At 39.8% G+C, this 24,144-nt stretch overlaps 1 protein-coding gene across 3 annotated transcripts; it reads left to right on the plus strand.

Moving 5' to 3' along the window:
• Window positions 1-164: 164 nt before the first annotated feature.
• Window positions 165-17,441, plus strand: tmod2 (tropomodulin 2). 3 transcript variants are annotated; one of them, XM_062424595.1, is made up of 10 exons: window positions 165-268; window positions 6,685-6,907; window positions 9,024-9,180; window positions 12,984-13,106; window positions 13,359-13,433; window positions 13,525-13,655; window positions 13,746-13,853; window positions 13,962-14,105; window positions 14,517-14,661; window positions 15,225-17,441. In XM_062424595.1, the coding sequence occupies exons 2-10, from the start codon at window positions 6,782-6,784 to the stop codon at window positions 15,254-15,256; spliced, it is 1,041 nt and encodes a 346-aa protein (XP_062280579.1). In that variant the 5' UTR covers window positions 165-268; window positions 6,685-6,781; the 3' UTR covers window positions 15,257-17,441. The 3 variants fall into 3 exon arrangements, with proteins under 3 accessions (XP_062280579.1, XP_062280571.1, XP_062280587.1); XM_062424587.1 differs by having other exon boundaries at window positions 183-268; window positions 6,689-6,907; XM_062424603.1 differs by lacking the exon at window positions 165-268 and having other exon boundaries at window positions 6,802-6,918.
• The last annotated feature ends 6,703 nt before the right edge of the window (window positions 17,442-24,144 follow it).

A 24,144-nucleotide genomic window follows, 5' to 3' on the forward strand; every position in this document is an offset into this window, starting at 1 on the left:
TATCAAATTTTATTTACCAACGCTTTCTGCTACCTGATTGGTTCTTCTGGGTAGAAGGGGGCGGGTTCACACATACCATTGGTTAAACCGGAAAGACTCTTCTCCTATTGGCTCGATCGGACGTCAGTCAAAAAATGCTCGGCTCCTCTTCTTCCCCGTGTTACCGCCCTTCGGCTGAGTGAGAAGTCAACCACTGAAGAAGACATCGCTTTCACTGGGAACACTGGCTTTATTTGGCGACTCCATAGCTCGGTACCAGTAGCCTCAGGTAAGAGGATAGACATCTTTGGGCGTAATTTAAAAAAATATGTGTGTCAATGTAGTGAACGGACCAGCTGCACAGTTTTAACATATCACTGTCACTCTCTGTAGCTGGTTGGTTTAGCTTCACGGTTAGCAACTTCAGTCAAACGCAAAGGTTAGCGTGTTAGCTGCTAACTTAGACTACATCAGGCTGTTTCTCATGGTGAACTGCACCCGACACATATAGCTTACGTTACCAAAGTACCCCCCCCCCCTTTGGTCTTGCTTTATTTACTTCTTAGCTAACTTGGGTTGCCCTCTGGTAGACGATGAATAATCTGTCAGCGTGTTAATTCAGCTAACGTCGCTCCATAGCCTGCTATGTGCAACCTCACAGAGGAGATGGATGAAAGTATTTCATTCAGAGCAGCTAAGTTTACACCAAATCAACTTAACTTAGCTGTTACATGTTGTGTGTAAGGTTGGTGTTGTTTCATTGAGTAAGGTAGTGTATTCATAGGTTAATACTCATGTTATGGCTGTTTTTCTTATTTTTCTGGTATCTTGTCATAGTCATGCTGCTTGTTTATTTGTCGTAAATCTAACCAACAGTGTCTCACTAATTTAATCTCGACAGCCCATCCCTGTTAGCGCATCAACACAGCTAGTGTTTGTTTGTTTGTTAAAGACAAGCCTTTCAGTATTTTTATTGGTATTTTAAGCTAGGATGACTCACGCTGGTGTGGAGAGCTGAGGGAAAAGACTGTGGGCGTAGCAGTCCTACTTCATACTTACGTGTAAGGCCATTATACCTGTGTCAATGAGTTTCCTGACACACTCCTTGTTCCACAGCTAATATAAGGGTTTATGTGTTTGTGTGTGTTCACAAAGGTAGTTTGACCAGCAGGGCTCAGTGGGTGAATAAAGGGTGTGGTCCATGTCTTAAGGAGGACGCCTGCATGGGGAAGTGTGTTTTTTCCCTTTTAAAAGCCTGAGGGCAGGTGGCTTTTCTAAAGCTGTGAAGCATTTGATTGCAACTGAGTGGTATGCATTGATGACTGCTGACACGGCATTTTTTTTGGTGATACCACCTCCTGTTGTACAGTACTGCAGATAAACAGGCTCCACAGATATGATTTGTTTAACCTGCATAACTCTCAGGGGAGAGTGAAACCTGGCTGGTAGTGCTTAGTTTCACCCTGGCTTTTAAACACAGCCACTGCAGTGAGGTTTAAAAAAAAAAAAAAAGACATCAAAGGGACAGTCTGCTGCGAACTCGTATTATTTATTGAACAGTCCTTGCTGAAAAGCAGGGCACTCCTTGAAATCTGCTGTCATTATATAATATTGTGGTGTATGTGTGAGGAGTGTGCGGTTAGAGCAAGGGAATATACAAATCATGCGTGTTTGTTTGAGAAACTTCCCTGCTTCCTGCCTGCCTGGCCCTTACTAGGTCTGTAAAAAGATGGAAAGACAGAAATGTTGATTGATATTTCCTAGCAGATAGTTACTGGTAAATTGGAAAAAACTAAAAGCCTGGGTGACATGTTTAAACATCCGCACTCATAACCATTTCCTTAAACTAATTTTACTCTCTCCGACATCCCTCCGAGCTGTGAATATATCTTAGTGTCAGCATGATCAGACCATCTGTTGTTATCTCTGTCTCCGTCCCGTCTGTTTTCTATCATTTTCTGACACTTGCAGCCATCGTAAGAGCGCTGCGCACCACAGTGAGGGAGAAGGGAGAGCAGAGCTGAGGAACAACAGGGTGGAAAGTGCGGAGAATAAAATAGATGAGAGTAGGTGGGAGGAGGAAGTGCAGACTCGCGTCCCCCTGGGGTAGCAGAGCTGGGTCATTCTAACTATAGTCTTTTTGTGTGTTGTTGGGGCGATGTGCTATAATACTGTAATAACCAGTCAGTGCTTCCTGTTGGTCTCTGAGTTGCATATTACTATTCTTCCTTTCAGCCTCTGAAAACTAAAGTGGCTTGAGCAACCTAGATAGTAATAGTAAGACCTTTTACTTGCAGGATATAAGCTGTGCTGAGGATTATATAATATAAGCCAGTGATATATGGGATGGTGTCTTGATATCTTACCACATTCTTAATATGGTCCAAATAATCTTATGTGAGTGTCAGCAGCTGCTTTTGTGAAAGGACACCATTTGACCTGAAACAGGCTCAGACATGTCTCTTGAAAACATGACGTGTGATAGTGATAACTAGGGATGTCCCGATCCAGCTTTTTGCACTTCCGATCCGATACCGATATTGTAGCTTTTAGCATAGGCCGATACCGATACCGGCCGATCCAAGCATGTATTAAAGATTAAAGATATTTACTTATTTTGTTGTTATACTCATGTTGATAAGGGTTTTACTCTTAAGAACAACTAGCCAACTTAATTAGGTTAGTTTGAATAATCCACAATGGTTGGTAATGAGAAGCTGACCAGTTTATTCTTAACAGGGTTAAATAAACACAAAATAGACAAAATAATAAATAGTCAATTAACCACACAAACTGAATTGGCATCAATGCTCTGCTCTTGAACAACAAGAGTGTAAACCAAGGCTTAAAAAGCCATCAGTGCAAACAATATTGTAAACTGTAATAAAAAAGCAAAACACACAAAAAAGCTGAGTAGAAAATAAATAGTGGGATGCTGGACAGGTCGCTAGGTGTGCTGAAAAACGCGGACCGGATTTGGGGGGAAAAGCTGAAAAAAACTGGAATGGATTACCTACATCGGTGCGCTGGAAAACACGGACCGGAGTTTTGAAAACAAACTGGATCGGGAGTCCGGATCGGGATTTTCCGTGCAGGCCGATCCGATATTGATATGCATTTTCTGCTAATATCGGCGGCCGATCCGATCCAAATATCGGATCGGGACATCCCTAGTGATAACAAAGGTGGAAACAGATAATTTACGTTTCACTTTACCCTTTTTTCTATTGCTTAATTTAGCAAAGAAAGTGATCAGTAGTGTAAAAGAAACAGTTTGTACTATTTCATGAACATCATGTTCTCAACCCTATCCTAACTTAGTTTGATGTTGTTCCTACAGGTCATTAGTTATGTTGGACATCTAGATAAGTAAGGATTAAACATATCTTAAGGATTATGCATACTCTGAAGAATAAAAGTGCAATTTTTAGACGTTCTTTGTATTGAAAGCTTGTTTTAACTTCACAAATGAGATAGTAAATCTTATAGTCTTGTTTAAATGAGCTACATTTGTCCTTTCACACTGTTTTATTGCAGTCAGGAGGAAAAAATTAAAGTCTTGCCTGTCAAGTGAACTTGAATCATGATATTTGTGTCTCTGTCCTTGTGCCACCGTTCACAGATATGGTTGAGCATCCAACAGTAGCTGAAGTGTTCAGGTCAGTGTAGGATAGTCCAAGGTCGGTGTGGAGGTGCAGACAGGTTTGCAGTATTATTGGCTCGGAGCCATCTGTTGTTGTCTTGAAGGATTAGCAGAGAAGAGAAGGAGAAAGGAATCAATCAGATTGGACTAATGGATTCTCTGTGTCTCCACCTCAGCCCCAGTTCACCCATTATCTCTGTCTGCATGCTCCATTACTCTCTCGTCTGGACTCTCAGAAGCACCGGGCCTCACTCTCTAACTGTTGTTTTAAAACGTGTTGAATTACCTGTTTGTCAGTGAAGCACAGAGTCTATTTAAGAAAATGAGATAATATGTTAAATGGTGTTATTTTGGGCTGATCTTGTCATAAGAGCATTATATGTGTGTGTTTGTGTGCGACTTATGCTTATCCCCACCTGGCCTCTCGACTTTCTCGAGACCCCAACCAGAATTGTCATCACATCATTTCGTTCTGCCCTTAAAATAATTTGTATGGGTAATTTAAGCCAAATTAGGACCATGCAATCATAAATCATACTTTAAATGATGCAAGACACATCTTTATATACTCATGACAAGTGTAGAAGTAACTAAATAGGAGTTTGGCCTAGATCTGAGACTTTTTGGTAGAATACATCAAAGTAAGTCATCCTATTAAACCTAGATTATGGAAACCAGGCAAGATGTACAGTTTTAATAAAGTCATAATCACACTGCAGCCTCCATGTGTTTTAATTGCCCTGACCACATCACGGTTTGTTCTGAAAGGTGAACAAAGCATGCGAGCACACGGTCAGTGAACACAGCACAGAACAACAGTGTTGTTAATGCAGAATGATCAGGTCTGATTGTTAATGATTCAATATATTAGTTTACTACCTGAAGGCAGAGACACACATGATAACTCTTGAGCTGATTATCATTATGATTTGGGTGTGACACCTGATTAGACCAAGTTGGACTGGTTTGGTGTCCGTCTGGATCAGCTGATGTTGACAGTCGGCAGATAAACTGTGTACAGGCTCTAATCCTCCGTCGTCACATCCAGTCGCTGCTCGAGTGATCCTCATCCTCCCTTTTTTAAAAACATGTTTGATATTTGTGACATTGGCGACATCTGAAATGGAAGAAAAGCTGATATAATATTTAATATCTAATATCTCTGTAATGTAAAATGAAAGACCTACACACCCCACCAAGACTTGAAATAAGCTTAATTTTACAAACTTCACTCACCATCCAGCATCTCACCCAAACGCTGTACTTTCTTCCTTTCTCTTTTCTGTCATCTTTTGGTACCAGAACACTTGATAATTAGTGTTCTTGGAGGGGTTTGCGGGGTCGTCTACCACCAGATCTACCACCATCTATCTCCAGCTGTCCAATTACTGACCAGTTTTTTAATGGGTTGTCTGTGTGATTACTCAGTCATAATGTATGTGCTCTAGCATGACTGTCCAATAGCAAAACAAATGGGCACCAGTTGGTGGAAACAATCTTTATGTATCATCTGTCTGGTCTTTGTAGGTTTCAGCTAGTCTTCAGATTTGCTTTACTTGTCTGGCACCATTAGTCTAGTGTCATTGCAGCTTGAATAGCTGATTGCCTTCCTCCCAGTAAGTGTTAATATCCTGAATTAGCCTTGTACCAGACCTCGTAACACTCCCGACTCTGTCATCCAGGATCTTCTTAAACCTCAATACAGTAATGTATTAGGGTGACATTATTATTATTATTATTATTATTATTAGTATTATTATTGTAGATCATTATATTCATGCTTTGATTAAAACCATCAGCGCTGACATTTTACTGCAGCGTCATCTGATGACACTCAGGCTTGTGAATGCGCCCGCTATGACTCTTATAATCATTTCAGATTAAATGTGGTTATCGTAGCGTCTAATGGAGAAGGTGAGGGGAAGAATTAGACCGAGACAGAGCTTGGATTGTGGAGGTGAGAGACTCAGACTGTCAGGTAGTTCAGGGAACTCCTCTGAACTGGAGAAATCACTCGGGCAGCTCCGGGGAAATGGCCTTAAATGTTTAAAGAATCCTTGGCGAAGAAGAAGCCACAGAGTTGAAACACAGGGTAATTTTTTTTTTTTCTTGCTGTCACAGAGTTTAGAAAGGTTGCTTTATTTCAACATCCACATGAATCAGCTGGATTGATGTGATATATATTCTTGTGTAGTCTTTAAAGCATTTACAGGAAGCTATTCATGCAGTAAGTCTCTTCGAATTACCAGCAAACTTTTAAGGGCTTATGCCTACTCACACACACACACACACACACACACACACACACACACACACACACACACACACACACACACACACACACACACACACACACACACACACACACACACACACACACACACACCCATATGTTTGACAATAGTGTGAGCCGACCCTTTTGGGGAAAGTACAAGTTTAGGTTTATTTGTCTGTACAGTAAGTGTGTGTGAGTGATTAGGAGCGGGACCATCTGTAGGGTCCTGCGGGGAATCTGTGTTCATATTGGGTTCGGACTGTGGCGTGGGAGAGGGAACCGAAGGCTGAGGCCTGTTCATTTAGTTTAAGAGGAGACGCACTCACTCCCCAACTCATTCTCTTACTTTGGTTTAAAAGTTTATTTTAATCCTGATTGTAATGATACTGTTTTATATGATAAATGTCTACTTTGTACTGCCTGCTACTGTGACAATACATAAAATAATATAAGGACTGCTTTCATACAACTAGGATGAGTTTTTGTTTTTCATTTTCTCTGAAGTTCATAATGTTTTCTCACAGGAAGAATTGTTAGTGATCCTCCTGGGAGTGGTCTGAGAAAGTTCTTCCTTTGTTCCAGCTGTGTGTGTCTGTGTTACATCATTGCAAAGCCCAGCTGTGACTATTGTTTCACAGAGATGAGACAAACAATGTTTATCTGAGTTTACAAGATAAATTTGCATCCGATTGTTTTAGTCCGCTAAGTAAAAAGGTAATTGTATGCCTCCTCTTTCATAATTAATGTTAATTTGCCTCTGTTTGTGTGTGTCATCGTTTATCTTCAGATAGCGTCTCCCTGGTCTGAAGCAGCGATCCCCCGAGAAGCATCAGTGTGGCTGTGGTCTGCCGTCCAGTGTTGTTTAGCAAGCTATAGCCGACACCATGGCGCTGTCGTACAAGAAGGACCTGGACAAGTACAAGGATCTCGACGAAGATGAAATCCTCAACAAACTGTCGGCGGAGGAGCTCAAACAGCTGGAGACAGCCCTCGAGGAGATGGACCCTGAGGTCAGGGCTCGGTGAGGGTTGGAGGAGCTCCAGGGCTCTTTTAGAGGGGAAGGAGTTCCTGTTGGGAAATGGCTAGTTTCACAATAGCCTCAGTAAAATAAAAATCTTTTCAATCGTAGGTCATTGTTTAAAGTGAGGGACACAACTACAGTTTTAGATCGGTTTCCCGGTGTAGTTAGTTTCTAGTGTTATAGTATATTAATTATAGAAAATGAAATACCAGAATTTACAGGTTACGTGTTATCACACATTTTCCGTTTTGACTTTGAACCACACCCCCCCAGTCCCCAGCCTCCATGGTTGGGAAAGTAATTTAAAAAAGTCTGAGCTGCAACAGCTCCGACAGCAGGCTGCCAAGTGTTTGTGTGTTTATTTGTGAGTAGAGCTGCAGAGTATAATGAAATCCACCCCAGGCCTCTGGGCGTTTTATTCAACTTCTATCTGAACCGAGGGAGACAAATTACCCTACTCGAGGCCCACAGGAAACAGTGAGCAGCAGTGGAAAAATATTACATTTTAGATACCAAGTTCTCTGGTTTATGGTAGAATTTGTTGAATGAAAGTTTGACAAAATAGTAGCTCTGTGACCAAAAAGAAGAGCAACATTTGGCTTCAGTAGCTGCATTGTGCACATGCAAGTCTTTTAGGCCATGTGTTTTTGAACACAGCACTAACATGTTTTTTGTTGATGTGCATCAGTTTAAACTAGTTCATAATGTATTTACTTTTCAAGTTTAATTAGTAATTCATGTCAATCTATCAAGTGAATTTCAAGCCTCTAGGTCTAGAAAGGATGCCAACTTAAACACATCTGATGACTGAAGGAGAGGCTCAGAAGGGACAGGGGTATATTCTCATCTACAGCATACTTGCATTTATCTTGTTTCGTATTTTTCATTCTTATAGGCCTTAGTTATCAATTAGTAGTAATCAAGCGGACCAGCAGAACAGCCTCCTCTCACAAAACTGATGTAACATGAATCTTCAATTTTTTTGTGATGTAAAAATGTCAGATTTCCATACAGTCAGAGAATTAAAAAGTGTAATTGTGCAGTTATAAAATCAAAGCAAAGCACAGAGCGTCTCTCCTGCCGGCTGCTGACAGCACTGTCAGCTGGAGAGTCGATCACAGGACGGTAGAGAGTAGACGGTAGAGACGCCGGTGTCTGTTTAAACAGTAGTTTAGCTGACTTTGCTACATTTAACACCGAAGCTGAGAACTTGGAGCAGGAAACTGTGTTACTCTGCGTCATACTGTCCTCCGTTTCCATCATCCCTCTCTGTTTCCAACATAGTTTTGTATTTAGGTCATTTGGAGACAAGAATTTGTGAAGGTTTACAGCCCGTCAAGCTGTCACACTGCGTTGCTCTGTTTGTAATGATTTATCGACTGATGCACTGACTCAGCGACTTTTAGGGGGGAGTCCCAGTATTTTGTTTGGAATAGACGGCAGAAAAATCCTTTCAGAGCAGAATAGTCAACAAACAGAAAGTATAATTATCAATGGAAGAAAACTGATAGGTAGAAGACAAAGTATAAATTGAAAGTGGTGTGCAGAAAGACCAGGAAGGTTCCAAGATCTGAGGTTGTGTGCAGACACATAAAAGCTGAAAAATGTATGCTGGAATTAGACCACAGAAGTGCTTTAAAAGTAATAGGTCCCCTTTAAGGGGTGTTTTTCAGTATATTCAGTCATATATATATATATATATATAGTTTCAATATCACATGTTCATATTAAACGTACCATAGTGTCAAATAATGAGGTAATCTGTTAGCAAAAAGCACCGGCTCCGAACATTCCGTTTCCAATGTTTCTTTTTTTCTACTTTCAGCCCGAGTTGACATCAGCTTGTGACAGATTTCTTTATATGCTCATCTGCTTCACACATAGCACGCAAATTCACTGCTCCTCTCTGCAAACATTATCGCATTTTTCCATTGTTTTTGGGCAGAGTGGGCTTTTAGGGTAAGAGTAATCCAAAATGTTTGAGAGAAAGGCTGAGCTGGGAGGCGGCATAAAGCAACAGTTTAAGATAAATAAGGATTTTTTTTAACTGTAAATCATGCACAAGCTACTCTAGCAGTCTAACGTGTCTCCTTGTCCCCCTTCAGAATGCTCTTCTACCAGCGGGTATGCGTCAGAAGGACCAGACGGTTAAGAAAGCTACAGGAACATTCAACAGGGATGGCCTTCTCAAATACCTGGAGAAGGAAGCCATCGAGTACAAGGACAGAGAGGATATCGTGCCCTTCACTGGGGAGAGAAAAGGTGTGTGTTTGTCCATAATGGAGCTCCGAACAACAATTAAAAAGTGTTCGTTATGTATGTTTGTGGTACATATACATGCAAAAACGGGCTTTACAGTTGATAAAAGTCACAAAAGTTATTGAAGTCATCACAGGAAACTCACCAAATAACAGGAGGTGTGTTATACTTAGTGTAGCGTGCACTGCCAGTAATGAGGCGCTGTCTCATGTTAGCATTGTATTTCTCAGGGGGGATGGAGAACTAAGGTGTGTCTGTTTGTATTTGTATGTATATCAGCAGTTCAGACACAGTAATTACTGTTCTGCTGTCTTTGCAGGCGTTATTAATGCATGTCTGCTCTTATGCAACATGCAGTGTGGGGGAGGTGTGTGTGTACCAGGGGAGTCAGAGGAGGAGGTGAAGTTAAGATGAAATCTCTCACAAACATTCAGGTGTTTTGTGTCTGGATTCACTCTGTTTGTTGGTGTTTGTTGGTGTGTTTATTTGTAGCTGTTCAGGTTCCTGAGATTGGTAAATCTTGACATAATGTGGTCTGGGCTTTTGTCTTCCAGAAGAGGCTATGCAAATATTAACCAAAAGCTTTATTTAAATGGGAGGGATTTCTTAAGTTGACCCTGTTTTGTTATGTTTTTTTGGCTTTTGCTGATTGATTGAAATGCCAATCAACAAAGTATCCTGATGGCCCACTGGTCGGAGAGATCTGTACTGTGAGTCCAGCTGCAGAATTGTATCTCATCCTAATTATACAATGAACTCCAAATGCCATAGAAATAACCTTTTTAAAGGATAGTTTCACAATTTTTCAAGTCTGCCTTGAAGCAGTAGTCGGGTGCCCATATGAACACTGAAACAGGTTTTTCTTTTCATTAGAAGATTCACTCTGAAAATGTTTGCCAATGTAAGTGATGGGGAGTGGGGGGGACAAAATTCACATCCCTCGTTTGGAGCAAAACTGTATTTAAAAGTTTATCACATAATATGAGGCTCCAACCGTCTGAGATAGTCAAATCATCTTTCACAGTTAGTCTTTTTATTGGAAATTTCCCTCTTTGTGTCTTGATTGACAGTGATTTCTTGCTCAGCTTCAGTAAGAAAAGGGGGGATTTTGATTTTACTAATTCAGACGACTAAAGCATCATGAAATCCTAAAAAAAAAATTAAACACACTTTTGCACCAAGGGAGGCCTGTGGATTTTTTCCTCTAACAATTAAATGAAAAGTGTATTATGAAGGAAGTTCTTAATGGTCATTATGAACAGTAGGAATTATTACAGCAAGGGAAAGACAAGAAAATTGTGAATCTATCTTTTAAATTTCACAGTTGTTGAGTTTGGCTAGAGTTACATAATCATGCATCCGAGCCTGTGACATTGAAAGAGTGAAAACACACCAGGAATTGAATGTGGGATGCATCATCACAACATGATAATCTCTGCTATAATCGAGCTGTTCATTCAACAGAAAATACAATCGAGAGAAACCAGTTCTGGCTCAAACTGGTTTTTACACATATTTGTTATTGTAATTACAATAACTTTGTTGAATAGAAAATGAGAATATGTTTTATGTGACACCCTGACAAAAACAATGAGTAGAGTTGAAACATTACTGGGTTTAAAGTTTTGTTCAGAGGAATTCCTCTTGTTGAGATCTCCAGGGGTCTGAAAGCTACTCCCTTAATAGAGAGGAAATATGGAACTGACGTCTTCCCTCTGAACCAACGCTGGCCTGTTAGAAATTATACTCCCTCTGTGTGTGTGTGTGTTCGTTCATGTGTGTGTGTGTTCTATGACAACATGGAAAACTGAAATCATTGTGGTGGTTTTGTGGAATGTACTCTCTTCCCCTTGTTACACTCACCCCCTGCAGGTGTGTGTGTGTATCCTTTTTACTAACGCACATGATACTAGAGCAAAACAGCCTGCTTAAGTGCCATGGCAACCAGTGCAGCCTTTTAACCACTTGTATGTTATTATGTTGGGTCATTCCTTCTCATTCCTTTTCTATAATACAGCTTTTTTATTGTCAGTTCCTTCATTTCAGCCTTGAGTTCCCTCCAGATTTAACATGATTTAAAGGAGACATAACATACTTTTTTAGGATTTTCTGTTAATTATATACATTTGTGATCTGTAAATCATGCAAACATATTCCAGTAAAGCCACAGAATAAAAATACAGATAGAGGAATGTGCATTTTAGGTCCCCTTTAACCAAGAAATTGCAGCAAGACATTGGTGGCATGCTCAGTACCACTATCAGAAGATGATGTACTGTATGTCAAATTGATGCCGTCATGAATGACATTGCTGGCATGATGCCACTTTCTTGATATCTCTATTTTCCCTTCAGCATTTTTACTATTTTTTTTATTATCCGCATGTGTTTTCCTTATTTAACCCCATGATACAGACACCGGTGGGATTATATGTACTGTCGGATCATGCTGCTGTCAGCCTCTCTGTGATGTCTTTCCATTCTGACAGGCAAAATGTCGCTCCAGAGGGACTGGCACAGGATGCTGGCTGATGACTGTATTTACTGTTTGCTGGCTTTCAGGAAGTGCCAGAGACCCCACTTGGGACCAGTTGGAGCAATTTGACTGGCTTGACCGACTTAGATGGAGGGAAAGAGTGAGGAAGGGAGGGAAAGATTGCGGAAGGGAGGAAGGGAGGGAGGGAGGGAGGAAGGGAGGGAGGGAGGGAGGGCCCGTTCTCAGGGTGTTTTTGTCCAAGTCGACAGGCAGATAGAAAGGCAGTGAATGTTACCCGCTGGATGGTCTATCCATCCAGTGCAAGTATTTGTTGCCCGAGCAGCAGTCATGATTAGACTCCAGTCATTGTTCCATGACTTCCTTCACTCTTCCTGTTTCTTCCCTCAGATAGGTTACCATGGAATTATCACACTTTTCAGACAGTTGGCTGGTTCAGCTCGTCTGCACTGATGTTTGGGGAATGTTGTGTAAAATAGCGGGAGGTCCAGCATATTTTTGCTCAGGCTTTACCGCCCTTTGAGGAACAGCTACTCTAAAATGACCTCTACAACAAATCTTATATCCAAGTTAACTGTTTGTAATCCTGAGTACTGATCAGGCTAATATATAATCAGAGAAATACTTCAGTGTCAGATCTTTAGTTTGCTCTGTGCTGCTCCCCCGTGCATTGCAGTGCAGTTTAATGCATTGAGGTAAACAAGTCAAACACACAGCTTGGCTTGTGGAAATAACCTCAGTAATGACAGAGCACAGGAAGCAGTCAGTGGAGAGATGACAGTTTCCTGCTCTCTAATGTCAAAAACAAAATGAAAGTGACTCAACATATGAGCCCTGATTAGCTTTGTGTTATATTCAAACCTCTTTCACTTCATGCACCTGGAAATGTGTTTATTTTCTTTTTTACACACACACACACACACACACACACACACACACACACACACACACACACACACACACACACACACACACACACACACACACACACACACACACACACACACACACACAGAGCAATTGGCAGTCATGCAGTCTCATGACTGTGGCACAAGACAACAGAATAGGAATGATGCTTTGAGAATAACAACTCACTTCTACCAGCGTTTACCAGTTTGACAGTTTTTATAGAAATAGAAGGTTGTGTAACATCCCGTAAAACGTTTACTCAGCCTGCTCGTACCCGCTTCTTCTGTATGCGTTGAAGTTAAACTAATTTATTGCCTGCCCATTTTCTATGAGCACTGAATCATCTCATTTGACTGAAATTGTGCTCCCCTTTTCTCATTGCTCCTTATCTTCTTTCTCCACAGGGAAAGTATTTGTTCCTAAGCAGAAACCAATAGAAAAATGTCAGGAGGAAGTCACAACCCTCGACCCAGAATTAGAGGAAGCCCTATCCAGCGCCACAGATACAGAACTATGTGATCTTGCAGGTAAGATTAAGAGTAAAAATAAACTCTGAGAAAGTGCCACACATGGTTGTTGTATTTGTGAGAAACACTGCCTGAACTCAAGTCTGTGCTGCAGCAGTAAAACACAAGCTCCTTTCACTCTCACTGTTTTCCCATTACTCCTTAACTTGTCCTCAACTGTGTCAGTTAATGTGTTGATGGAAGAATAAAAGGGCTCATTGAGCAAAACAACACCCTTATTGCCCTACTGAAGCACATGTGTTTTGTTCGCAGCAATCCTGGGTGTTCACACGTTGGTCACCAGTAATCAGACCTATGATGGGACTGGAGCGAGAGAGGGCCACAACAGTAAGGACAATTGTTGAATTAAACTTGAACTTAAACTTTGTATTGAATTCAAAAAGTACATAAGAATATCCTGTGTTTGTTTTTTCCTCAGATGTGATTAAAGGAGAGAAGATGAACCCAGTATTTGATGAGCCTCCCAATCCCACTAATGTAGAAGAAACCCTGCAGAGGGTAAAGAACGATGACAGCACCTTAACAGAGGTCAACCTCAACAACATTAAGGTACAACAAGAAAACAGAAACACACACTCAGTCTTTATGCTGTATGCTTGTGTATTGTGTGACCAACGGCTGTGCCTTTTGTTTTTTCAGAACATCCCGATTCCCACGCTGAAAGACATGGCCAAAGCCATGGAGAAGAACACGCACGTCAAGAAGTTCAGCCTGGCAGCAACACGGAGTAACGACCCCATTGCTGTGGTGAGAAGGAGTGCTCTGCGGCCTTGTAATGGCTTTGTTTACACCTAACAGTTCCATATTTACATCTTAACTCTATTTCCTCCTTCCTCCTACTCCTTGTCCCTCCAGGCATTCAGTGAAATGCTGAGGGAGAACAAGACGTTGCGAAGTTTGAACTTGGAGTCCAATTTCATCACCGGGGCGGGGGTGCAGGCTCTGGTTGATGCGCTGCGAGACAACGACACACTCACAGAGATCAAGATAGACAACCAGGTACCATATGCCAGAATAGCAAATGCACTTTATTAGTTAAAATCTCTAAATATAAGCTCCTGTAAAATTAAAGGTTAAGTTGATAGAAAATAATTTTTCATATCTTCTTTATGGTCACTGTAGGTGATTAATGGGAATTTAAGACCAAGAGAGTCTTTCTAGTTCAATTAAGTGGTTTCATATAGCCTGAAGTAGTTGTTTGTGCTATGCAGCCTGCAGTTAAAGAAAATGCCAGCCGACACAAAACACTGACCTAAAAAAAAATTAAAGGCCAGTTGAGAGTTTCCATCACTGGGGAAGACGTTAAATCAAATCTTCGTGGTCTGAAATGAGTCCTGCGTCTATAAACTAAACTGAATATCTTGCTCTCACGTTCAGATCTTGACCTCTTGTATGCTTTGTGTGTCTCAGAGGCAGCAGCTGGGCACCACCGTAGAGATGGAGATAGCTAAAATGTTGGAGGACAACAACAACATAGTGAAATTTGGATACCATTTCACCCAGCAAGGACCTCGCTCCAGAGCTGCAGCAGCAATCACCAAGAACAATGACCTGGGTATGTTACACACACACACTCACACACCCATACTCAACAACTGGAGATTTGTTGAAACTTGTCCACCTTTGGAAGAGTGCATCAAGACAAATTGTTGCGACATACCCAACAGAAACCAGATGTTCACAAGACGTCATTCCACAATGACGACCTATGCTCTCTCTTTTTAGCTCCTCATCCTGTCAGAGCTGCAGTAGCACAGGTCTGATGCATGGGTGTGGTCGCAAGTGTATAAATGCATCAATGATAACAGTGATTTCTTTCACAGTGTTTGAATAGCGCATTCACTGCATTAACAGTATGGAGACTCACACGGTTTGATGTTAGAGCTTTGAGAGTGACGACATCTCACTTCTTCTTTTCTGTACACGCTGACACACTGTTGAAATGGGTGTAAACTTTGACTGCATAGCACAGGATGACTCACTTAGTTTTGATGATAACTAACAGGCCTGTGAAGGTTGAAGGTTGTGTAGCATGTTTGCAGTTCATTCTTTATTTCACTTATCCATCCAAAACAAATCATGTATTTGACTTTATTTTATTCCGCTTGTCCTCTCCAGTCCGCAGGAGGCGAGTGGAAGGGGATCTGTAGGGGCGGGCTCCAACCTGTCTCCCAGCCAATCCTGTCGTTTCATCTCACCATGTGGAATAATTTCAGCCACTGCCCTGGTCTCATCTCACTGTGTGGAAACTTAAGTCTTGTGCCAAACTGCGGGGCAAGGCGCGCTCAACCAGAACATACATCTGAGAAGAAGGGAAATAACTGGAATTGCCCTCTCCCATATACTTGTTCATACTTATGTTTATTGTTGTCATTATGTTGTTGTTATTGAAGGTGTAAATCTGATTTAGTTTTTAGTCATTTCATTTCAGCTGCTCCTTATGAGTTTTCTTTTTTTTTTTGAGCCTTTAAATTACCTGTCCAGACTTTTACTTTTTTTCTTTTATACTGTGCTATAATAATTTTCATTTTAATGTTCATTTTTCTTTTATTTCACTTTACCAAGTAACAGAAAGATCAATAACAGCTTTGCATAAACAATAACTAGCATCCAGAAACCCCTGTCTTCTCTGCTAAGATAGATTGCTGTCGAGGCCTAAGCGTCCAGTAAAACTCCTGTATTGAATCAGTGGAGATAGTCCTGAAGTCGATCTGTAGATGTACAGCAGTCTGTTAGCACCCCAGCTTACTGCCATCTCATACAGAAAGGTAATAGCTTAGTCATGACTACTAGCCCTGAAATCCTGGTCTGACTGTACAGCGGTAGAAAAGACAAGTTGCTGTCTGTAAGCACGTAGTAGCCAGCAGCACAGTGTAGGTTTGATTGTTTATTGGCGTTGCCTTGTAACACCAGCCTGGGCTGGTGTGTGTAACGGTTGTGCAAGACGTTTCTTAGTTAGTGCTGGCGTCAGGCTGTAGTCAGCCTCAGAATAGATGCTGACTCACCCCCTTATGGAGTCTATACTGAAACCAGTGCATATTTTTTTTGTATTTCTTTTACTCTAATTGAAGATCTTGTTTTGATACGGTTCAAATTCGGATGTTTGTTATCCCAATCACTTACGTCCCTTAACAGGACATTGTAATTGTATTTTCATATTTTGGATCAAGTAAACGTGGGATTGTACTGTAAAACTTAAAGGATATTCACCCTAGTTTAGACTGAAGAGGTGTAACAATTGATACTGTTAATTTCTGCTCGACACACCGAGCTTCTCTGATGCTTAACAATGCCAAAGACTAACACGTGCAGTTATTGAACTAGCTTTTGGCTTCACAGCTACAGTCACTTCCTTACAGCACACTCTGAGAAAGGAGGCAGTGATCTGAAAAAAAATGTTTTTGTTCAGATGACACCATACTGTACTACATTTGGATGTTCATTTTGTGGACCACTTAAAATCATAAAATGTTCAACAGGTAGCTCAGTGAGATGTGAGGAAGAGTTGGCAAACAGCTTATGTCAAACCTCTCAGTTCAGCTCCTCAGGTTGCAGCTACTTGTGAAAGTTAATGGACTACATCTCCCAAATAGAAAATGAATTGTACAGACGTTAAATTTGACATTTCACGCACACACGCACACACACACACACACACGCACACACGCACACAGCAGCACTCGGCAGGATCTTAGCAGTGGCATGTCATTCATTATGTAAGAGATGTCAACATGCTGTGTGCCTCTAACTGAACTTGCTTAGGTACACTAACCTGCTAATAATGGTTGTAACAGGACTAATTCAGGAGTTACTTGAAACTTGTATATACTGTTTATGTGTAATAGGAACAATATGCTGGCATGAAGTCATCACTTGTGAACATCATGTTTCTATCGACCAAAAATGTTCTTTCATTTTAACAGCCTCACATTCTTTGGAGAAGAGTTGTAAGGCTGAGCTCAGTACTTTGGGTTTTTATATCTGTGTACTTCCTCCATGATCATATCCGCTGGTGTTTTTCTTTTTGGACCTTTTATTGTGTTTTTCTGGTGGACAGTCGGCTGAAGTGGAAAAACTTCTTCCTTGCTTGGGCTTGTTAATACTATTATGTGATTCAAAAACAATGTATATTAATTGTAAAATGCCATCTCAAGTTTAAAGTGCACACACACCCCTTTATGTGTGTACAACATACAGTAAATCTACACAAGTCATTGCTGAGATTTTTTTTATACCTTAATTCAAAATCCAGGTGTAGACTCAACATAAAGAATATGTACTATTATACAACGCACTGCTGAATATGACATCCTCAACAATAAATGTTTTTACATACAGTGAAGTGTATGTCCCATTTTTTTGCATTTTGTTCTTTTCTTATAACTAGGATACTTTTGATGGTGATTTTCTACATCATTATTTTTGTCAACAAACCTCACATGTAGAGCCAAACTCAAAAATTTCACCACTTACCACTTTGGGACTAATAAAGGATTATCTTTATCTTCAATAAGCAATTAACGGATTTTACTTAGGATCAAGAATTGTGTATGTATCCAAACACTGATATATCCTATTCATCGGCCGTAGACCACCACTGTTGTCCAAAAACTACTAAAAACATGTCAATGAGACTTTATTATACTATATTGCACATTGTAAGTAACTGGTGTAAAGTCAAGAGGTTGTGATATGCAGCACAACAAGCTAGCGAAGCACTGTCAACGGTGCATGAGTAGTGGTGTCTGCCCTACACAGAACTACTCTCCAAAGACTAAAAATATGTATTTTTCCAGGAAAAGGAACATGTTACCCAGTGCAGGGTGTGGCCCATTGATATGTTATTAATAGTTTTTGGACAATGACAGAGGTCTGTGGAAGAGGAATAAGATATATCAGTCTTTGGATATACATGAGATTTCTAAGTAAAATTGTTGGTTTGACTCTGACTCTGTACTTATATGTACTAATATTGCATAGATTACTGACTCAGTCTACATTTAAACTTCCATATGTAACTTCAAATGTACAGAAAAAACCTTTTCCATCTCAGTTTCACATAGTTTAAGCAAAAACAGGATGCCATCAAATTTCTGTCTGCTCTGTTACTTCAAATGAAAATATGGATGTATTTTGCATTATCATAACATCTTTGCATATTGAATACAATTTAGAATGAAGATACGTGGGTTTGAACATTTTGTCTCTACTGTAAGAAGTTGTAATGATGGCCCAACACAGTCAGAGTTAAAAACAAACAAATTTGTGGAGTTGCAGGGCAGATTTTGAGAGCGGTCTGGCCACATTTCAAGCATAGTGTTAACGACTGATAGACCGTCCTTTGGGTTTGGGCTGTACTCTAGATGGTGTCTGTCTGCATGCTGCCTTTAATTAGATCCAGTTTTCTGAAATTGTTTGCACATGCCTGAGAGATGATGTAATGCATATGACTCCATCCCTCTCTGGGTTTCCTGTGCCAGAGCGCTGCGGTGAGTTGCTGCTAGAGAAAACTCTGGGTTTTGGGGGTGGGGTGGTGGAGGGGGATGGAGGGGAACTCAATGACTCAAATGTTTCCACTCTAAGAGAGCTGAGAGAATGAGAACAGCAGGCTTATGTCATGTCTGTTAATCACTGCAGAAGGCATCATTTCAAAGGAAAAAGTCCAAACCAGAGTCAGAATCTGACAGTAAAATATACAGTGCTGTGGCTTATATAAGTACAGTACAACTGTTCACTCAGACCATAACTATTAATAAGCACTCCTCCTCCGCATGTGGAGAAAAATAGACTAGAACTAACAGCATATAGTTTCATGCCTTTATTTGAAGTTGATGTTCAAAGAGTAGTATTTGGCGAAAGAGAGACTCTGACAGTCTATTAAAGCAGAGGAGGTTTCATAGCAGATATTCATAGCTCATATTCATGGATAGCAGCTTATATGCTTACCCAAGCTATATTACAAAAGTGGAAATGGTTGCGCTTTCAGTCATTTATCAATGCCTGCTAAAGTAAAGGTTCTTGCTCATAATAAAGAGTAATGAAAGATAATGAGTTTCTTTTTAGCACTTTGACTTTTTGTCTTCTGTTGGCTATCTGATTAGATGTGATATTAATACAGCTGCTGGTCAGGAGATTAAATTAGGTGATGCTGACAAAGATAAGCCTGGCTTGTTTTCATGTGAACTGCATCATGTGATGCAAAAAGGCAGCAGTTGTACATTTACATATTTGAACTTCACAATCTCTCTTAAAATGTTGTGCTAACATATTTATGCAGGAACCTATGTCCCCACAGCTTCATACCAGTGTTTTCCCTCTACACATTGCCCCTCTGTCTTCCCCCTGCTCTCCCTCACCTCACCTTCACACAGAGGCTTTGTTGTTGAACAGGTATGTTCACCTGCAGTCCCACTTCATTTCCCATCAACATGTGTGAGAATGTAGTGAGTCAGCCCTGAACAAAGCAGCGGTCCCTCTTTATCATGACCTCAGCTCTTGGTAAACAAAGGCTCATAGATTACAAGGGGGAGGAGGGAACAGCAAGGACACTGGTACTGTGTTGCATTCACAAACTGCCAAACAAAAGGAATGAGCCAATCACACATTGAATAAACTGGTAAACCACTGGCAATATGTGTGTTTTAAAAGGGGGCTTCTCAATTACTGATCTTACACTGTAATATTCAAGTATGGAAAAAATTATGTCTTAACCTGAGCTTCTTTTCATCGCTAAAGGCCTTCAGGATGAGAGCTGACATGTTAGCAGAACCAGGAAAATAAATGATGGGGTGTTCCAAACACTATCTCATACCTGACGGGCTTATGTAATTGTCTCTAATGAAAAACAGTGAACTCTAAGAAAAGAAAAAGCTACATCTGTGAGTGTGTGTTTGATCTAATATAATGTATACCAGCGCAGGTTTGGTTTATCTTTGGTCTAGTTAGCAGACTGTTTACATCACAGATAATGGTGAAGATACTGTTACTTCTTTAACATTTGAGTCCAAGGAAGATGTATGACAAGCCATGAATAACCCTAATGAATAAAAAGTGCTTGTGGCCTTTAACTTGAATAACATCTGTGTCTGTTACAAGGCAATCAATCCAACCGAGTGTATATATATATAAATATGTTTACATATACGTAATAGTCCTTCCTTATGGTTTAAAAATAGTAAAATAGTAACACATTCTGCCAAATGAAACAGCCAATGTGATCCCAGTTTGGAGTGGAAAAGTAATCATTAGCAGTGCTTTAAAATGACAGCTGGCTATTGAAATCTTCTCTGTGTTCTTTATTGTAATTAAAAAAACAGTTTCAGCCTCTAAACCACTACTTTCCATTATATGAAGAAGCTGTTCATTCCAGATCTGCTCAGTAAAATGAAAACCATGATTGTCTGAAACCTGTTTTTTTCATTTTACTACCATAATGGCTGTGCTTGTGTGTCTGTATGTAACAAAATCAAACCAAACAAACTAGTTCCTTTAATTAGAGAAAACACATTTTTCTGAGACAACGTGTACACTTGTAGAAGATATCAGACTACAGGTGCACTAAAATTATAAGATCAATGACACATGAGATATTTTGTTTAAAAATGTTTGGTAGGCTACATCTTTTCTAGGAATGTTTTGGAAATGAATACATAGCTCCACAAAATTAATTCTCGATACTGGAAAGGCAAGACTGCTCCAACTTTTGATTTGTTCCTTGATATTTCTCAAATATCTTATTTTCTTCCTCTAGAGAATTGTTGTGTTATAAAGACATGATCTTGGCATATTGTATACAAGTAAGCAACTGTTTTTCCTTCTGCTTCTTTTTTTTTTTTTTTTACATTATTGTTTTCTGTGGCTTGTGGTGGGAGGAATGATGAAATGTGTGGGCTACATTGTTTGTAGTATCTACAGTTTTGAACGTTGTAGGATTAACTGACAACTCAATGGTACCATCTGGTGCATGAAAATGTTATGAGAGGTAACAAAGGTGCAACACCTCAGTTGTCCAGTAGGGGTCAGAAGAAGATTGTTGTCCAGTGGGGGGAGGGAAAGAAAAACCTTACTGTATAGACAGTAGGTGTCTCATGGTGATCAAGTTTTCTAGGACAGACTGATCACCTTATCCAACCTTAGTATCCTTACCTCATAAGGATGATATTTCAGTGTATTGTAATTATTTGACACCAGCGTAACACTTCGTGATTTGACACTTGTGAACTAAAATGTAACAAAAATGCTCCTATCTGATTTACTTATCAACCCATTTTTTTCTCCTCCAACAATCAGATTGAAATGAACTTCACCAAAATAAAACTTGTAACCCTCTAGGACACATGAGATGAGCCCTGTAGCCTCCTCAGTAAAGGATGATGAACTGATGGAGAGAGTGATATAGCATGGATTACGCTATCTTCTCTCCTGACCTGTGGGTGCTGTTGGATCAGGAGGCAGCTCAAGAGATTGTTGTCATGGTTACGTTGTAGCAGATGACTCATGTCGCTTTTGCTTCTCCTCCCTCTTTTCCTCTTGTCTTTGTTTCCTTTGTTTTACATTTGCCTGTAAGAGAATGAGAGGGAGGGGCAATACAAGTGATGTAATCCGATTCCTATTGTAGGTCAGTCTGCAAATGCAATCTCCTATTATTGTTTTTACTCCTTTTATCCTAAGAGGTCACTGAATGGAAAAAAACCTTTTTGTTGGAAAATAATGGGATGACTTCAGATTTTTTATCCCCAACAAAAGAGCATTTATGCTTCAGGAACTGACATGTACCCACTTGAATTGGATAAGTTGAGACCAAAGATGTGGAGCAAAGTGACATAAATAATGAACTGATTTGCAGTTCAATCTAAAAAAAAAGTGTCATCTCACATTGAGAACGCCATGTATTATTAATGAGTTGAGCTCCCTCCTCCTGGTGTCTCTTTGTACTCTTAATGATCTGATTTCCATTAGAAAATGCCAGACAGTGAGATTACCACATGGCCATCTTTAACCAAGAGAGACTAATTTAATAAATAAATCATCATAGATAGGAATCAATAGATCATGAATCCACTTGTTGCTTCACAGTATCTGTGTCCTAAGTGAATTAGATCGTGTGTCAGTACATTCAGTGCATCCCAAAGCAGCACCTGCAGTCTTTGTGTTGTCAAATAACACATTACTTCATTCATCACTACTACAAATGAAGTGGTGTATGTTAATATTTTTTGTGCCTTCATTGCTTTCCTCTGCCCTCCACTTTCTTTGTAAAATTAGTTTTAACTTCCAAACACAGTAATGAAAACAGTAGAAAACAATTTTCAATGCCATTCTGGCTCCTGAATAATCATGGACCAGCCCAAGCGCAGAGATGACGTGGACAGGAATCACAGAAAATTTCCGCCCGCAACCTTCCAGTAATGAATACATGATGAGGAGTGTGCTATTCTTCATGAGTGCACGGCTGTCCTCTAACTTGTTTAACCATGATTTATCTTGTTGTTCATTTATGGTCTTTTATCTGCTGCTCTGCAATGATTAACTGACATGTTGCTCTTGAATTTACAGTATGTCCACATGATTGAGTCCTCACACGCAGACTGTAAGTTGATATCTAATAACAATAAAAGATACAAAGGTTCACACCACATTTAAAACAACAGATAAGTAACTTTAAATAACAAACTGTGATTAGAATTTTACATTATAACATACATCTCACCAATCAACACTAGGGAAACAAATCTAAAACCTTACTCAATACCAGTGGTTGAATAATTTAGATCCATTTAGATACAGCAATATCAAAATACTTGGTCAAGTAGAAGTCCGGCATGAAAAATCCTACTAAAGTATAAGTACCTACTTAACATGACACTTAATCTTGGACCAAAATGTAGTTAAAGTACTGCAGTAAAAGTAGTAGTGGTTGGTGCCTCTGATATATTATAATAATAATAATAATAATAATAATAATAATAATGCATTTTATTTAAAGGCGCCTTTCAAAGCACTCAAGGACACCTTACAAGGCACATAAAACACGACAACAGTACATCAAACAATATAATTCAGGTAACATTTAGTGCAAAGATAAAGAATAAATATGAATGTGACTACAAAGTGCATTAGTACAATAAATAAACAAGAACGTGATTGAATAGTTAGTGTGAGACAGAGTATGCCACTCTGAATAGGTGCGTTTTCAGGCGGGATTTAAAGGTTGAGACAGAGTCAGAAGTGCAAATGTCTGGTGGGAGAGAGTTCCAAAGGAGGGGGGCAGATCGGCTGAAAGCTCTTGACCCCATGGTAGTTAAGTTGGCAGATGTATGATATCATTAGATTATGATATAGATAGATTATTCATACTGAAGCATCAGTGTGTAAACAGCATGTTACTGTTGTAGCTGCTGGAGGTGGACCTAGTTTGTTCATATACAGTTAGCTAGTTTAGTCCAATAGTTCCCCAAACCACTGGTTTCATCTTTAACACTTTGTTGTGTTTTAAAAGTTTTTTATACTATCCATTGTGTTGAATCTTCATCTGAAAAGTAACTAAAGCTGCCAAATAAAAGTAGTGGACAAGAAAATACAATACTTCCCTCTGAAATGTAGTGGCGTGGAAGTATAGTGGTCAATAAATTGTAGACAGAGTGTAAGATGATTAAAACCTATTATTTTCATATATGACTATTTTCCACTAAAATGCTTGAGTATCTGAATCTTATTATTATTCTTCCATTCTAAAAATAAAGGTAAAGGTTTGTTAGTATGACTGACTGGTTTTAATAGGATTCAGGGAATATGGAACATTTTCATTTTGTTGAATCAACAGTTCCTCATTTGGCAGACTTTATGACACCAATGTTCCAGCTTGGCAAAATCCCTCATATATATATATTTTTTATAGCTTTAAACATGTGGTGATAACGGAAAACATGTTTTCATGCACAGCAGGCCATGGGACTGTTAGCAGGTTCCTCTCACAGATCCAAAAATGAGTCAGCATTCAATAGCATTGGCTTCAGATGCCACATGCAATGGTTAGTGG

Source organism: Scomber scombrus, chromosome 1, assembly GCF_963691925.1.
Source record: "Scomber scombrus chromosome 1, fScoSco1.1, whole genome shotgun sequence".
In the NCBI taxonomy this organism is placed as follows: Eukaryota; Metazoa; Chordata; class Actinopteri; order Scombriformes; family Scombridae; genus Scomber; species Scomber scombrus.

What these genes read in the sequence shown, in the direction of transcription:
- tmod2 (XM_062424595.1), top strand. Translation starts at nt 6,782, where the DNA reads ATGGCGCTGTCGTACAAGAAGGACCTGGACAAGTACAAGGATCTCGAC. An exon ending in TCAACCTCAACAACATTAAG is followed by an intron (nt 13,656 to 13,745) that starts GTACAACAAGAA and finishes TTGTTTTTTCAG; the next exon opens with AACATCCCGATTCCCACGCT. An exon ending in AGATCAAGATAGACAACCAG is followed by an intron (nt 14,106 to 14,516) that starts GTACCATATGCC and finishes TGTGTGTCTCAG; the next exon opens with AGGCAGCAGCTGGGCACCAC.